This window comes from Panicum virgatum, chromosome 9K, assembly GCF_016808335.1.
Source record: "Panicum virgatum strain AP13 chromosome 9K, P.virgatum_v5, whole genome shotgun sequence".
NCBI classification, from domain to species: domain Eukaryota; kingdom Viridiplantae; phylum Streptophyta; class Magnoliopsida; order Poales; family Poaceae; genus Panicum; species Panicum virgatum.
This window is the reverse complement of record NC_053144.1, coordinates 55,023,348-55,039,616: the sequence shown is the minus strand read 5'-3', so window position 1 is coordinate 55,039,616 and position 16,269 is coordinate 55,023,348. Positions and strand designations below refer to the sequence as shown.

The following is a 16,269-nucleotide window of genomic DNA, read 5'->3' as shown; positions in this document are numbered from 1 at the left end:
CAAAGTAAACATAAAGACACAAGCAAACCAAGGTTGTAGATTAAAATACTAAGAACGTACAAGAACACTAGATATTTTCCTTAAAAGGATCAAATCCATGCTGCAAACTTAGTTCTATTTGTAGTACCGATGGATGGTCTTGCTCTTTAACACTCATGATAGGCGCAAAGGCTTCCTAGCTATCCGTTCCTTGCTCTTCCGTAGAAAATACTACTACGATCTATTTAAGTTCATGATACGGATATCCTCTACATGTCACATGAGTAGTCCTTTATACGTTGTTAGATAACAACAACCGCAAGTAACCTATCCTAGCCTGCACATGTCATTGCTGGCATTTGAAATGATCATGGAAAATCTCATTTGTTCTAGTTGCTAGTCAAAGGTCGAAACAGCCCCAAAAGCAAATGAGGAATGGACAAAAAAGGCTGGACTGCTTGAATAAGACATGCATGCAATCTTTTTCTTTTCCCAAGAAGAAGATTCTCCCAACCATTAAGCACCCCCAAAGGTCGAAAAACACGTAGTATCATCAAAATCTGGCGTTTTCAGAACACCCCCATTAAGCACAAGCCTGAATTGTGAAGACAGAGCTGCGGAACCTCGCCTTGCCGGCGGTGAGCTCAGACCAGCTGTACTACACGATACAAGTGGAGCGCAGCGCTAGAATCCAGTGATCCACGCCACCCCGGCAAGGAGACCAGACAAAAATTCATAGATAAAAACCACCCAGAATCGCCCGGCGAGATGAAAATAGGAACAGAGACCGGCGAGCTGCGGAGTCCAGAGCAGAGCACCCAGCGAAAAGGGCAGGCAGGGCACGCAGTCGCGCACGCACCCCCCTCCGCCCCTGTTCCATTTCACCGGCCGCGGCGTTTGTGTGGCCTCCGTCTCGTGTTATCCCTTCTACGAGTTCTTCCGCCCTCCCCCTCCTTCCCCCTCGGCAAAGTCTCGACCCCGGCTCGCCGCTCCCGGCGCTCTCCCCAATTCGCGCCCCCACCGGAGGCGGCGGCGACCGCGACCGCGCGAGGGCCTCCGCGCCGCCGATGAGATTGCGCGGCGCCGCGCCATGCAGACCCCGCCGCCCGCCGTGCCAGGTAACGGGCGCATCCGCACCTCCCCGCCGCAGCAGCGCAATTCGGTCCTACGGGCTCCGCTGCGCCGCCTAGGGTTCTCGATTTCGCCGCTCCCTTCAGGGGGTGTGACGCCTTTCGTGGTGCCTCTGTGCGCAGCGTCGTCGCTGGAGTGCGTGAGCTCGTGCAGGGCCGCCTCGTGGAAGGGGGGCGGGAGGCCCTACGAATGCAGCGTGCTCTCGTGCGCGTGGAACGCGCCGCGCGCGCTCACGGGCGCGCTCGCCAGCACCGCCCCGTGCTCCTCCTGCGGCCACGCCGAGGCCGGAGGCGGCTGGAGGAGGCGTGGGCGGTCCCGACGGAGTAACAACTCGGTGCGTCGCTGCTGCTCTCTTGCTGTTTCTGTTATTTCGAGCCATAGTGTGGATATGGATTTCGTGATATGGAGTTCGTGTTTTGCCTACTTGGGGCCAACTTAGTGGATGTAGTGGTCTACAACTCGATTCTCCATTCTAGTAGCAAACATGTTTTATCTGACTTCAAATTGAGCCCTCTAGCCTCTAAGTTATGCAGGATAAGAATTTAAAATGCGCTTTCCTTGCAGATTTTTTTACAATTATTCAGTTAGCTGTTTAATTTCATTATGCATTTATTTGGTTACCTTACATGATCAGTTTTACAATTTCCGCTAGCAGGTCCTGTTAAATGTATTCACAGAATAACTTATATTAGACATAGAGCCTGATGTTCTCTTGGTCTTGGTGAGTGCTGTTCAATGCCGGTAGAATATATCATGATTTAGTTACAGAGGTGAGCTAATTAATTGGACGAGGCTTCATGAAGGACTGGCTTTTGAGTATAGTATAGTGCAGTATCATTTATCTAGGTTTATTTTTTTTGAAAATATTTATCTAGGTTTATAGGCGAGCAAAATGCATTGCTTGTTCCTTTTTGTGGCAAACTGGCAATCATTGCTTTTGCTACTGTCTGACTGACTAGCTGAATGCTATATCATCATCAGCAGCATTACAATCCATCCAATTGAATCAGAATTACTCTAGTAAAGGGACCATTTTATTCTGTAATTGAGTTTGACGAACAATACAATCTGAAATTTGTTTTGCATGCATGGTATGACATTTTTAAGTTCCAAAGTACACAAGTTCTGGATAGATTCAGTTTCAGTGATCCTCCCTGAAGTAGTCAAGCATCCTGTAATCACCTGTATATCAGTTACAATCATTCCATGTACCTGCCTTTGACTTGATAAATCAATAACTGACATGCCTTTATACTGTTGCTTTTTCACCTTTGCCATCTGGTTTGCATGACAGTTTTCTATTGGCCTCCTTGACCTTTTTTTCTATGCTTCGTGTATTTGCTGTCTAGACATGGTTTTCTACTAGACCTTTACTTAATAGATGTATAGCAGACATACTCTATATGTTAATAAATAGGTGTACTTTTAAACATATTCTAACTGTTACTAGATAGGTGTGGTTTAGACATTGGCTTATCTCACACATGCAGTTTTGTGCTTTTATGTGTTAGTGGTGAATATAAGAGTTTGATAGCATGCATTCTAGAATTACATCCTTTCTGTCACAGAGCATAAGAGGATTAATGATACCATTTTTAGCTTTCCAATTGATAGTTATTTAAATTTTGCAAGCATCTATTTTACTGTTGTAGCCAATATTTGGTGGAAGTACTAGCTGTGCTCCTAAGAATTTAGCAACCTCACAGACAAACTTGAGGTTGTTTTCTTCTTAGAAAAAAAATGTATTACTCCACGCCAAAAGGACCATTCCTTGAGGATGCCTTAACCATCTAAAGTTCTGTTGTGTTCACCCACAGTTATCACCAGTTTTCCCTGGAATCCACAGTAATAACAAACTACAGGACTGCGTTCTCTAGTACAATATCTAATAGTTCAGTTTTGTTCTTGGTGTGTTGATAACGGAAACATATAGATAGCATTTGGAGGTATAACTCTGTGGTCACTCTGCTACTACCTCAGATCAAGCCTGCTGGAAAGACAGGTGCAGAAATGTTTTCTGATGCTAAAGGAATGTCATTCTGGGCTTTGGATATCTTATGTAGTGTGGGTAAGGAACAGTGCTGATTGGTTTTGGACAAGACAGAAAAAGTTGAACCGTACTGGGACCACTCTTTTGATGAAAAAGGCTGGGTTGTGAGCAATTGTGTTCTAAGACTGGAGGAGTGCTTCAGCCCCTTTAGTCGTGAATGGAAGGATAAAGATAGACACTTTAAGGAGCTATGTTTCTGATGACTTGTCCAAACTCCAAAGGTTTTCTAGAGAATTTTAAAACTATCAGAAGACACTCCAATGTTCTTAATACAACTAAACAGAATTCTAGAGGTTGTGATGGTACGTGTCATGTAACTTTGGTGACCATTTCGCTTTATACTCCACCTTGGTGGTGGTGCTGATCATGATATTGTTAATTTGTGAGTTTTTAATTCCATTTCATAATATGGTTGTTTTGTGCATGCTACATTTTTTAGTTTCTACAGTCACGTTTCCATTGGTTAGCATGCTACATTTTTTAGTTTCTACAGTCACATTCCGTTGGTTATATATTAAAGTAGTTGAGTTATTTTCTATCGCCTGTTGCTTATCTTTTCAGTTACTGCACATCACCTTGGATGAGGACATTAATAAAGGGAGATTTGGTTATGGTTCATCGCCTGCTTACTCTGAAAGTTTTGTCAGACCTTGGTCTACTGTTGACCCAACATGGAGAGCTTACTGCTATTCATCATCTGAATCCTTCTTCATCTCCCCAGAGACTTTATGGGAGGTGTGTTATTTGTTCACTACAATGATTTCATTTAATGTGTTCTTTTGCACATATTTGAAGCGCTACAGTTTTGGGCTTTGATCAATTCCCTCAGTTTGGTCTGCAGTTTTTTCACCATTCAGAGATGTGTGTTCTTTTAGTGAAAAATACAACAGTGTTTGGCCTGTTCCTTTTCTTAAAAGAAATGATGTACGGTGCTTGCCATCGTACCTCTAACTTTAGCATGAATGTTCTAGCATATGCATTGAGTAAGGAATCATTCTGTTCCTGATAGTTGAACACCACGGAATTATTTTCTGTTTCACTTCCATGGTGCCAACAAAGGTTTTAACTAAAAAGGAAGAGGAAGTCAAGCTCCTTGAGAACTTCTGAAAATGTAGAAGTTCTGGGCTGAGCACAATACATTCATTTCACCAACCATGCCACTTTTTCCCAATGCCACTGTATTTTGTAACTTGGTAGTCCTTACGTGAAGCATGGCTTAGTGTTAATGCTAAGGTTCCTTATGTGAAGCAAGAGTTGACTTCAATCCTAGTGAATTATAACTGTTTTCTGCATTTGTATAACAGGATCTCAAACCAGTTGTTTCATATCTCCGACCTGAAGAGTTAAACTTTGTGCATGACGCCTTGAAGGTAACTGATACACGATATTCCTTCCATGCTATTTTAGAAAGCATTTATGAACTTTTTGGTTTCTGTTGAAGTGCCTGCATGAATGGCTGCCTCATGATATCTCATTAATAATTGCAGTTGGCATATGAAGCACACAGTGGACAAAAACGGCGAAGTGGAGAGCCATTCATTATTCATCCTGTTGAAGTTGCTCGTATTCTTGGAGAGCATGTGAGTAGTAATATTGTTGACACTGGTGATGCATTTTCCTTGAGTTTCCCTAGGGGCTAGTAGCAATGAAAGTTTTATTTCTCATTGGACATAATTAGGAACTTGATTGCGAAAACATGGCACTATGTTGATGTGATTTCTTTAATTGTCCCTAGTATACATAATGAACCTAAGTTCTGTTCTGTTCAACATGCATAATTAGGAACTTGACTGGGAATCAATTGCTGCTGGTTTACTACATGACACTGTTGAGGATACAGATGTGGTTACCTTTGAAAGAATAGAAAATGAGTTTGGGCCAACTGTGCGTCGCATTGTTGAAGGGGAGACAAAGGTACACTATCGGTGACTTCAATCTTTCCTCTTTTTTTTTGTATGGTTGCAGTTTATATAAATATATGTAATAAATTGAATGCCAAAACCTACTTCTTTTTAATGTAGGTATCTAAGTTGGGTAAACTTCAGTGCAAAAGTGAGGGTAGTTCGAAACAAGATCTTAAAGCAGAAGACCTAAGGCAGATGTTTCTTGCCATGACAGAAGAGGTATCTTTTTTTAATCACATATGGACTATCTTATAAAAAAAAAGAGATTTATTTCTGTAGCTCTAACTTAAAATATGTAATATAAACAACAATGCTGTAGGTTCGTGTGATCATTGTCAAACTGGCAGACAGGTTGCATAACATGCGTACTCTTACACATATGCCCCAGCACAAGCAGGTGAGTTCTTGTTCCAGTGACTTAAGACACGCCTGCACCATACTTTCATTCTAAGCACTAAGGACAACTTTTTGCAGTATGCCATCGCCATGGAGACATTGCAGGTCTTTGCCCCTCTAGCAAAACTCCTTGGGATGTACCGAATAAAGGTATCTGCTGCTGATGTTGCCTAGGACATACAAGAGCTAAATTTAATACTGTATTGTTTTTTAGCTCTCAATTCTATGTAGATCTGTGGAGTATCTGTTCATTTATGAGGAATATCTGATGTTTTACTCTTAGTTCTTCCTTCCATTTGACCAGCAGCTTTTGTCTTTGTAGTCTGAGCTGGAATATCTATCCTTCATGTACGTGAACCCCATGGGCTTTGTTGAACTAAGGAAAAGAGTTGAAGACTTGTACAAAGCTCATGAACAAGAATTGGAAGAGGTGCTGTGTTTGATTGCTACTTATATGTTACGATTGATACTGCATGATTCAATATCATTCTCTCGTGTTTGCAATGGATGGCATTACTTTGTGACTTCTTAATTCCAGGCAAATAGAATTTTAAGGCAAAAGATTGCTGAGGATCAGTTTCTTGATCTTGTGAGTGTTGAGACAGAAGTGCGCTCAGTTTACAAAGAGCTCTACAGGTGAGCACATGCCATCTCATTAAACTGAAAGTGCTGCTGGCTTGATACTCCAAAGAGAGTTCTATCTATTTCATGTCAGACTGAATACAATGTAATGCTTGCTGTAGTGCTAACATGCTATAGTATTGCCTAGATCTTTCTTGCATAATTTTGCAACTCATTTCCTATGAGATCATAACATGTACCATTTTGCTACACATTTTCACTACTTTGTGGTATGGTAGCGCCTGCATGCTCATTTGCTTAATTATGCGTCTCAATTGCAGTTTAAACCAAAAGATCAATCAAAATATATTAATATTATGTCACAAGTGTCCTCTGGTTCTTAGTTTGAAATTGGTATGGTTGTTTATTTGGTGGATTATTTATTATTTGAGCCATCTTTCAGCATTTACAAAACTACACTCAAATCCAAGAGTTCAATAAATGAGGTGAACCAGGTTGCTCAGGTACGTTTTTCCGAATTTTCATACTATTTATATTACCCTTTTTAATATCCCATGTTTGTAAAATAACTACTTGTTATTTGCTTAGCTGCGGATCATCATAAAACCAAAATCCTGCAATGGTGTTGGGCCATTGTGCACTGCACAACAGGTACATCTAACAACAAATTACAATACGCCTATACATTGAATTTGTTATTGGCTCATAAGTCACAAGTATGTTTAATTCAATTTAGATCTGCTATCATGTTCTTGGTCTCGTTCATGGCATATGGACACCCATTCCTCAAGCTGTGAGTTATCTGCTTTTTGTCCTATTCAATGTTCTTTTGCGAATTATACCATTTTATCTAGCAATCAATTGTTGCAACAGGTAAAAGATTACATTGCAACTCCAAAACCTAATGGCTACCAAAGTCTACACACAACAGTGATACCATTTCTTAATGAGAGTATGTTCCATTTGGAAGTTCAGGTAATGTTGCTTACTAATTTGTTAAATTAAAACAGGCAAATCTCAAACAAAGAATGTATTTTCATTATGTTGTTCATTGCGATTTATGTAAAAATTCTAACTTTATTGCAGATTAGAACAGAAGATATGGATTTAATAGCAGAAAGAGGCATTGCTGCACATTACAGTGGAAGGGGAGTGGTTTCTGGACCTGTTCGCCCTGGAATATCAAGTGGAAGAAATTCCAAGGGAAAAGTAATCTGCCTCAACAATACAGGATTTGCTCTGAGGGTATTATATGCTCTTTAATACTGATTTTTTTAAAGCTTATTGTACTTCTGCCTTAAATATTATTACCAGTGGGCTTGGGAGATATTTGAATATCTTACCATCTTTTATAGATTGGTTGGCTCAACGCAATCCGCGAATGGCAAGAAGAGTTTGTTGGTAATATGAGTTCTCGGGAATTTGTTGATACAATCACCCGAGATCTTCTGGGAAGTCGTGTTTTTGTGTTTACTCCTAAAGGCGAGGTGAGGCAATGAACTTGGATACATTACTTAATAGCATATATCCTGTTTTGGGGGGGTCTGAATATGCTGTTACATGTAGATTAAAAACCTTCCTAAGGGAGCCACAGTGGTTGATTATGCTTATTTGATCCATACTGAAATTGGCAACAAAATGATTGCAGCAAAGGTAAGTTTTGAAGAAAAATAAGAAAAATGACTATACATTGTTAAGGATGAATTCCATATTGTCTTCATAATTCTTATGTTCTGCAGGTGAACGGCAATCTAGTTTCACCAATCCATGTACTTGCAAATGCTGAAGTGGTGGAGATTATAACTTACGATGTCAGTATTCCTCTCTTGAATCACATGTTTTCTTTCTGTTCTAGATTTTTTTACTATTCTGCAATTGTCAAGATACATGCAACTGTGGTTTTATCAAACTTTTGCAGTGTTTACATGCTTATTGGTCGATTTTTGCCCTTAAAATCTTGTTTTCCTAATAGGAACCTTTGTATTTATGGGAGCCTATGACCAATATTTGCAAAACATTTTGTTCGTCCAAAACATCATGTATTCATTGTTACGATATAGGAGGAAGAGGAGAGAATGAACTGGATATCTATATCGTAACATGGTATCAGAGAGAGTATTGGAGATAGTAGTCATAATAACAGGGTATAGTAGTCATAATAGTCAAGGATACTATACCCTTAACATTCATGACTGGAGATAGTATTAGAGAGATGCATAGTGCAGTTTGACAACCCTCTGATATAAATATGCTAATAACTGAGTGTTTCAGATTCTTGTTGATTGCTCAAAAGGTTATCTCCAGATTGTACCAAGTCAGGCCTTCTAGATCATTCTATTCTGCACCAACCAGTGTACATCTTGAAATAAAAACCTTGGAATACCCAGGGAATTAGCTATAACTTGACAAAGTAAATATGGTGTTAATAAATTCATTGTGAAACCAAATATCACTACATGTAACCTTTTTCTATTTGAAAAAACAAATTATTTTTAGAGATATTGTTGGTCAAAGATACAAATGTTCTGACTTACGACAAACCTAAACGTAGCTAAATTCTGGGACGGAGGGAGTAATTCCTTTATAGGACACATGAGTTTGTGGCGCTTCTTGTTTCAGTTTAAGAGTTAAGATATTGTTCTACAAAACAGCCACCAAGCCACTAACCCATTACAAGCATACTGAGTTTAAGAGAGATTGCATGCAGGGATCGGCATGGACCTTTCCTTGTTTTTCTTTTTAACTGATCGTGATATCTCTCTCTCTCTCTCCCTCTCTCTTTTGACTGATCCATTGTGAATACACACATGCATTGTAGCATCTCCATGAGACCAAATGCTACTTCCTTTTTCCTAGAGGACATCTATTTTAAGTGAATCAACCAATCTGTCAGTTTTTTTTAGCCCTAGGGCATTGGGGGCACAACCAATCTGATGCCAATGCCCTTAATCAATATATCAAGGCGGCCATCAAGGCTACAGACCTACATAAGGGCATAAATGTGTGATTACTGCCCACTAACTGCGACTGTATTTTAAAATGTTGTTTTAATATTGTAACAATTTGGATGCATGTCTAGACTACATATATGTTTGCAGTATCACAACGCTCCTCATTTTACTGCACTGTATCTGTCAGGAGTTCTTCAAGGGAGCAATTGCATTGGCAAAAATGTATTATATTCATGAGCGTCTGGATTAACTCAACGCATTTGTTTCCTGTTTCAGAAATTATCCAGTAAATATGCATTCCAGCGCCACCAGCAGTGGCTACAGCACGCCAAAACTCGCAGCGCTAGACACAAAATTATGAAAGTATGTGTTACTACCATTTCAAATTATTTTCATATATTATCAGATGGTTGCAGTAATGAATCCTTTCCTTATCCAGTTCTTAAGGGAGCAAGCTGCCCTTTCTGCTGCTGAAATTACTGCTGAGGCTGTTAATAATTTTGTTGCTGATCTTGAAGATGAAAGTGACAGTGAGCTTTCAATTCCAAGCACCAAGAATGAAGATAGTAAATTCAACTGGGAGAAGATACTAAATTCAGATAAATTATCCTTTGTCAACAAAAGTAGCAATGGCTTTTTACCTGTTAATAATGTCCATCCAAAGGTCAACGGAAAACAAAATAAAACTCTTAAGGAATTGGGCATCAAAATTAATGGTCATTCTGCAATTCGAGGTGATAGCTTCAGTGAGTTAACGCACGCTGGCAATTCCACCTGTAAGGAAGTTTTCCCTGGTTTGGATCACTGGAAATCTGGTAAAATTTCTGGTTGGCATAATGCAGAAGGCAACTCTGTCCAATGGCTTTGCATAGCCTGTGTTGACCGAAAAGGTAATATATACCTTTGCTGTACTTTTGTACTAAAGAGGAAATTTATACTGATTTGTATCCTCTCTAGTTTGAAGTATAATCTGAGCTTTACTGCAACCCTGTTCACGGGCAATTGCTGTGTGTTCTCTGTGCCTAACCTCCTTGGCTCCTTCAAGAGTCTGATTCGACAAATGTGTATTCTGTTGCTTTTCTTTTGTCAAATGAAATACTTCTTATTTGTAGCTGCTACTTGCTTGTACTGATTATTCCTTACATTTTCTATGTTGTCATTGATATTTGATCGGTAATGTTTGCAAGATCTCGTGAATTAATTTGATGACATTCACAGGGATGATGGCTGAAGTTACATCAGCTTTAACAGCCTGTGGAATTACAATATGTTCTTGTGTGGTAAGTGAATTTAACTTCCCTTGATTCTTAACTGTGTAAAATGCGCATCTTTTCATTTTTGCCAATGGCCATTCAGCTATTTTCTAAGCTATTTTACTTTTTTTTTGCATCCACTTAATTGGATATACATCCTCTTTGTTTTGTTACTGCCTGATCATCTTTGGTCTTATGTTTTCCAGGCAGAAGTTAATAAAAGGAGGGGAATGGGTGTAATGCTGTTTCATTTCGAGGGAAGCTATGAGAATGTGGTATGCTTGCTTAACTGATATTACCTCCAGTCATGAATGCATGATGCTTTGTGCTTTCTAGTATTTGTCTTTCAAGCATGTTCTTCTACATGAGCATTCTACCTAAATAATCTCTCTACTTGCAGGTCAGTGCGTGCTCAAGTGTTGACATGATTCTTGGTGTTCTTGGCTGGTCTGTTGGATGTAGTTGGTGTCCATTGGGTGTTCTTGAGTGCTAGTGGATATCGAGAGACTTACGTGACCACATTAGTTCACCGCTTCACTATTATCTCCTCCAAGATGGTGATAATTTTTGAAGCACTGCATCGGCCGGTGGTCGCTCAATAATTTTGTTGGTGAGATCATGGTTGGTGAGCGAGTGGAACCCTTCCCTACTCTGTCAAAGCAGATAGTGAAAGGGGAGCAAACTAGAACCATATATATGCATCATTCTAAAAGAGAGTGTACATATCAGAGCGAGTAGGGTACTGTTAGTGCAGGGATCTATTGGAGCCTTAAAAAAGATTGTTAAAGGCTGTTCTTCACCCCTCAAGCCCCCCCTCCCCCTCCGTGGCTTGCATACGCTAGTTGTCTACTTAAATGTGCAACTAGGTTTTTGACCTGGAATGCTAGTTCCCAAATTTTGTCCGGTTTTGGTTATTCTCATAGTCTGCCTGTAAATTTATTGTATAGCTTCAATTTTGCAATGGAAAATTTTGACTGGTAGATGCGCACTTTGAATAACCTGTCATCTGGTGCAGTATGAATGGTATCCTAAACTAGAGACTGGATCTCATGCTTCTGCTGATTTTTGCATCTGGATTGTGAGTGGTTAATTGTATAATTAGATGACTGATAAGAAAGTAGTTGCTTTGTTCTGTATAGAGGGAATGGCAAAGTGTTCATGTTGCAGTCTATCTTTCCAGAAAGAAGAGAGTTAAGTGCTTGACGAATGCTGGCATCTCTACATTTTACGGGAGAAACTTCTGTGGATCCACGTAGTGGCATCTTTTTACTTGTTACTCAACTTTAATGACAATAAAACAAATAATGTGTTGCTGTGTTTGTATATAGGCGTCTCAGTTTCAACTTTCCATCATATGAGCCTAATTGCCAATGTTGTCACTTTCAATGTCGTGTATACTAGCATTGGTGGGTGGTGGCATGGCTTGATACCAATATCTGTTGCTGAGAGGTGGTGCTCAGATTGTCACTGCAGCACAAAATAAACTCAAAACTGCATCCGAAACAGGTGCCTGTTGATTTTTCTTGGACTAGCACGCATAAACTCTGCACCAGAAATTTCTAATTCTTTTTTGTTTTTCTTATTCTTTCTCATTTCAAATTACAAGAACGCACACGATGGGATGATTAGGCCGGTCCGCCCTCCATTCCGATCGCCGCCTACTCCCTTCTCCCCGCCCGGCTCCAGTCTGCTGCGCTGATGGCGCGGGTCCTCTCTTTCGTGGAGTTCGGCGCCGAGCACCGCCGCTGCCCATCGTCCCCGGACTACTCGCCCCTGGCGGCGGCGCCCAGTCCGCGCGCCGCGTCGCCGGAGTACACGCCTGTGAGCCTTCTCTGGAGGGCTGGGACGCCGGAGCACGCGCCGTCGACGGCTCTGCGGCTCGGTCCACCGATGCCGCCGCCACCGTCCCCGCGCCGCGCCGCGTCCCCGGACTACCCGCCGTCGAGCTCCCCGTCGCACCCAGCCTGGCGGGAGCACGCGCCGCTGGTCCGTTGCGGCTGGGGGGTGACGTCAGCGGACTACGCGCCGTCGTCGACCCCGACGACGAGCCGCGCCGCGTCCCCGGACTACGCGCCGTCGACACCGACGACGTTCCGCGTGGCGTCACCTGAGTACACGCCCGTGAGCCGTCTCTGGAGAGCAGCAGGGTCGCCGGACTACAGGCCATCGCATCCGCCTCCGGGCGCCGAGTCCCCGGACGGCGCTCCGCGCTCCTGCGAATCCACACCGGCGCGCCGCATCACCGGACTACAGGCCCCGGGCGCCTCGTGCGGGCGCGCGGCCGTCTCAAGACTACAGCCCAAGCACGTTGCCCCCGTCGGCGCTAGTCTCCGACGCGGAGTCATGCACGTCGCCGGCACGCCGCTACCGCCGCCGACGCCATCACCCGTACCAGAGAAGCGGCGCCGCCAACTGCACCTCGAGCGCCAGTGGGATCAGGCGCCATCTTGTCTTCTAGGGGCGCCATCTTGCATTCCTCATGAGCATTATTCTTCATGTGTAATTGTGGCTTGTCTGGGCATATCAATAGAATGCCTCAATTTCTCTGCCAGATCTTTGTAGCATATGGGATGTACGTTAATCCTTGTGGCTTCCTGCCCTTTTAATGAATATAATTATAGTTCTCTGGTACAAACAAGTAATGTCTGTTGCAAACTCATCACAATTTACATTACCCGGTGTAACACCGTGTCTTGCGGACAGTCCGCTAGGGGACGGCGGACGGTCCGCGACGGCTCTGTTTCAACCACTCCGAGACCGTGGTTCGTCGGTTGCCGCCACGTGCCGACCATCGAGCTCTTTCCCGGCCATCCCCATACGCAGCATTGAAGTCGCGCACCGCCCTTCACCCACCCATGCCCATTCTCTCTCTCTCGGTTCACTCTCCCTCTCCCTCCCGACGCCATGGGCGACGCTTGAGCGCCATCCCCGTTCGCCGGCCGATTTCGCGAGCTCCCCTCCATGGATTTTAAATCCACCGCCCCCAGAGCTCGACCACCTCCCTAGCTTCCTCCTCGACCCCTCAAACCGTAGCCACGACCTCCACCTCGCCGGGAATCTTGGATTCCCCGGCCGCTAGTTCGAGTTTCGCCCAAACTCGACCTAGCCGTGGAACTCCATCGTCCGGGCACTGTTTCTTTCGTCCAATGGCTCAAATCGATTGTAAGTGAGCCACTCATGCTCGTGCTCCCCTCGTTCCTCCACGTTCTTGTTGTTTCCACACACGTTCACGACGATGTCGTTTTGACCGCCACGGGCCGCACGTCGCCAACTAGGTTCGGCTCGATTTCTCCGCGTGTGTCACCCATGCCCGTGTGTGCCTCGTCTAGTAGATGGTCTAGTGCTAGCCTCTGTAAGGATCGATGGACCAAGAGGGGGTGAATTGGGCCTTTTTCAAAAATTCTAAAACAAAGTAAAGTAACCTTAACCTATGCAATACTAGTGAGGCTCAATTCACCAACCGGCTAGCTAAGCAAACTACACAAGCTTATGAAGATACAACTAGATAAGAAACTAAGCAAGGTAGAGTTAAGCTATGATCTCTAAGGTCAAGCACATGAATAATTGCATGAAAGTAAGTGCTTGAAAGTAAAGAGTGGGCAAGAGACAACCGGATTTTTTCCCGTGGTGTCGATGTGTTGGCACACACCCCTAATCCACGTTGTGACACTCACTAAGAGTCTTGTCACCTCCCAAGTCACCGAGACGAGGGCGCTCACTAAGAGTCTCCGTTCACCATCCCGGCGTGGTGGAGCTCAAGCCACGTACAACCTTCTTCGGGCTCCCACAATCGTTGGCAAGCTCCGGAAGAAACACATTCAATCACCAATATCGCCTAGGTGCTGCCAATCACCAAGAGTAACAAGCTAGGGTCTTCACTTGAGCAAGAACCGATCACCAAGAACGGATGCACACAAGCTTCTCTCTACTCAAGTCCTTAGTCTTGCTTCTTGATTGATTGAATGAACAAATATGTGAATGGTGAAGCTCAAGGTGGCTCTCAACAAGAGTATAGTGTATGAATATAGCCTGGTGTCAAGAGAGTGCAAAATGAACCATTGGAGGGGTATATATAGGCAGCTCACACGAATAGAGCTGTTGGAGAAAAGCTGCCAGAAAACTGCGCAGAGTCGGTTAATCCGACGTACCTCCAATAGTCAGTGTCGGTTTAACCGATGAATGTAAACTGCCCATTCTGAAAACTAGCCGTTACAACTTGGGCAGATTAACCGACGTATCATCGGTTTAACCGGTGAGTGTAGTTGTCCACTGATCAACTGAAAAACCAAGTCTCTGGACAACTGTACCGACGTTAACTCAAAACCATCGTCGGTTTAACCGGTGAGTACAACTTCTGAAATCCCTGGAAAAACCATCTCACTGGTCAATTGCACCGACGTCTCATTTCAAACAACGTCAGTTTAACCGGTGTATTGAACTTGAAATGCCCTGGAAAAACCAACTCTGGACTAATGCACCGACGTTAATTCAAACAACATCGGTTTAACCAGTGTATAGAACTTGTCCAGATTCTGCTGACTTCGTTTAACCGACGTATAGAAAAGTGGAAACGTCGGTTAAACCGGTGTATAGACTTTTTCTGATTTTGCCTTTTCTGATTTGAGTCTTGAGTGAAATCCAAATATTCTTGAGATATAAGTTGAAAACCACTTATTTGAACTTCTAGAAACCTGAGTGACCATAGTGTGCATCCATTTTCAAATGACCATGTCCATGCTCAAGTTACTTGACCTTAACCCCTCTTAATAGTGCGATCACTACAAAACTATAAAACCTATACTAACCTAAGTGTCCTTCTCAGCCTTATGACACTTAGGACTAGAAAGATCCTTAGTCTTGACATATTTTTGAGTTGAATACCGAGATCGCCTTTTTGGATAACGAAATTGAGGGGCTTCTTTTTACATATGACCAAATGAGCGATAATGATCTATTAAGCTGCACAAACTCATTAGTCACATTAATGGTTGTCATTAATCACCGAAACATACCTTGAGGGCCTAGATGCTTACAATCTCCCCCTTTTTGGTGATTGATGACAACACAAACATAAATAATGAGAGAGCGGGAAAGATAAAACAGGATAAACACAAGCAAACTCGAAAAAAGACCAAAGAGCTCAACGGCTCAAACGAAATTCATAGATATGTCTCAAACCACAGCAAACTCAAGCGCCAAAAGTACATATCCATGAACTAACATCAAATGTGATACAAAGCATCAAAGTCCTGATAACTACGAGCTCTCTCTAATCTACCATCCCCCTGACTCCAACTCCCCCTGACTCTCTCCCCCTTTGGCGTCAAAGCACCAAAAAGGCGAGCTACTGGTCCGGCTGTCGCGGTACGGCAAGGAAGCGGTCCGGGTCGTCATCGTCGTCGTCGTCAGACGGTAAACCCTCGGTGACGGACGGGAGCTGCTAGTCCTGCGGGTCTGAGCTGACTGGAGGTGTAGCTGTCGTGGAGGCTCTCGTGCTAGCACTGCCTAGGAGAGGATCCGTAGAAGTCGTAACCGGGTCAGCAGAAGAAGTGTCAACGTCTGAAGTCGTGACTGCTGAGGCTGCCGGCTGCGTCGACTGTGGAAGCAGGGACTCCTCTCGTGCTCCTCCCCCTAAAGGTGCTGTCTGAGGTACAATGGGGAGGGCGACTGACTGAACCGTCAACGGTGACTCCTGGAAGAGCGTGGTAGCTGGCAGTGGTGAGAAGATCGGTCGACCGGCAGACCCAAGAAGTGCGGACATCGAGAACGAGGTCTCCGGTATCGTCGAGAAAGCAGGAGCTGCAGTAGAAGCTGGCGGAGGAGCTGGTGTGACTGCAAGCTGAGGTGCTGCAATACCCTGAAATCCTGGCTGCTGTGGGACGAGTCCGGTGTGAGTGTAAAGCTATGAGATCATCCCGAACATCGCCATCATGCCCTACTGCATCTGCTGGAACTGAGCATCTCTCCTCTGAGAAACTCGGTCAATAAGCCCGACAAAGCACTCCTCGGTCGCAACACGCTCT

The 16,269-nt window shown here is 43.5% G+C and overlaps 2 protein-coding genes across 4 annotated transcripts; both read left to right on the top strand.

Moving 5' to 3' along the window:
* Window positions 1-763: 763 nt before the first annotated feature.
* Window positions 764-11,241, top strand: LOC120652420 (putative GTP diphosphokinase RSH1, chloroplastic). Of its 3 annotated transcripts, XM_039930235.1 has the most exons (24): window positions 764-1,097; window positions 1,233-1,444; window positions 3,722-3,895; window positions 4,465-4,530; window positions 4,648-4,740; window positions 4,943-5,074; window positions 5,182-5,283; window positions 5,384-5,461; window positions 5,539-5,610; window positions 5,783-5,890; window positions 5,999-6,096; window positions 6,485-6,545; window positions 6,631-6,693; window positions 6,779-6,835; window positions 6,916-7,017; window positions 7,129-7,287; window positions 7,398-7,529; window positions 7,609-7,695; window positions 7,782-7,853; window positions 9,270-9,356; window positions 9,433-9,883; window positions 10,212-10,273; window positions 10,453-10,521; window positions 10,647-11,241. In XM_039930235.1, the coding sequence occupies exons 1-24, from the start codon at window positions 1,070-1,072 to the stop codon at window positions 10,737-10,739; spliced, it is 2,658 nt and encodes an 885-aa protein (XP_039786169.1). In that variant the 5' UTR covers window positions 764-1,069; the 3' UTR covers window positions 10,740-11,241. The 3 variants fall into 3 exon arrangements, 2 of the variants coding, with proteins under 2 accessions (XP_039786169.1, XP_039786170.1); XR_005666562.1 differs by having other exon boundaries at window positions 828-1,097; window positions 9,433-10,273; window positions 10,647-11,226; XM_039930236.1 differs by lacking the exons at window positions 764-1,097; window positions 1,233-1,444 and adding an exon at window positions 1,535-3,462 and having other exon boundaries at window positions 10,647-11,234.
* A 202-nt stretch (window positions 11,242-11,443) lies between these two features.
* LOC120652423 (DNA-directed RNA polymerase II subunit RPB1-like) lies at window positions 11,444-12,878 on the top strand. The gene is made up of 2 exons (XM_039930239.1): window positions 11,444-11,752; window positions 11,853-12,878. Exon 2 carries the CDS (start codon window positions 11,945-11,947, stop codon window positions 12,806-12,808), a length of 864 nt encoding a protein of 287 aa, XP_039786173.1. The 5' UTR covers window positions 11,444-11,752; window positions 11,853-11,944; the 3' UTR covers window positions 12,809-12,878.
* The last annotated feature ends 3,391 nt before the right edge of the window (window positions 12,879-16,269 follow it).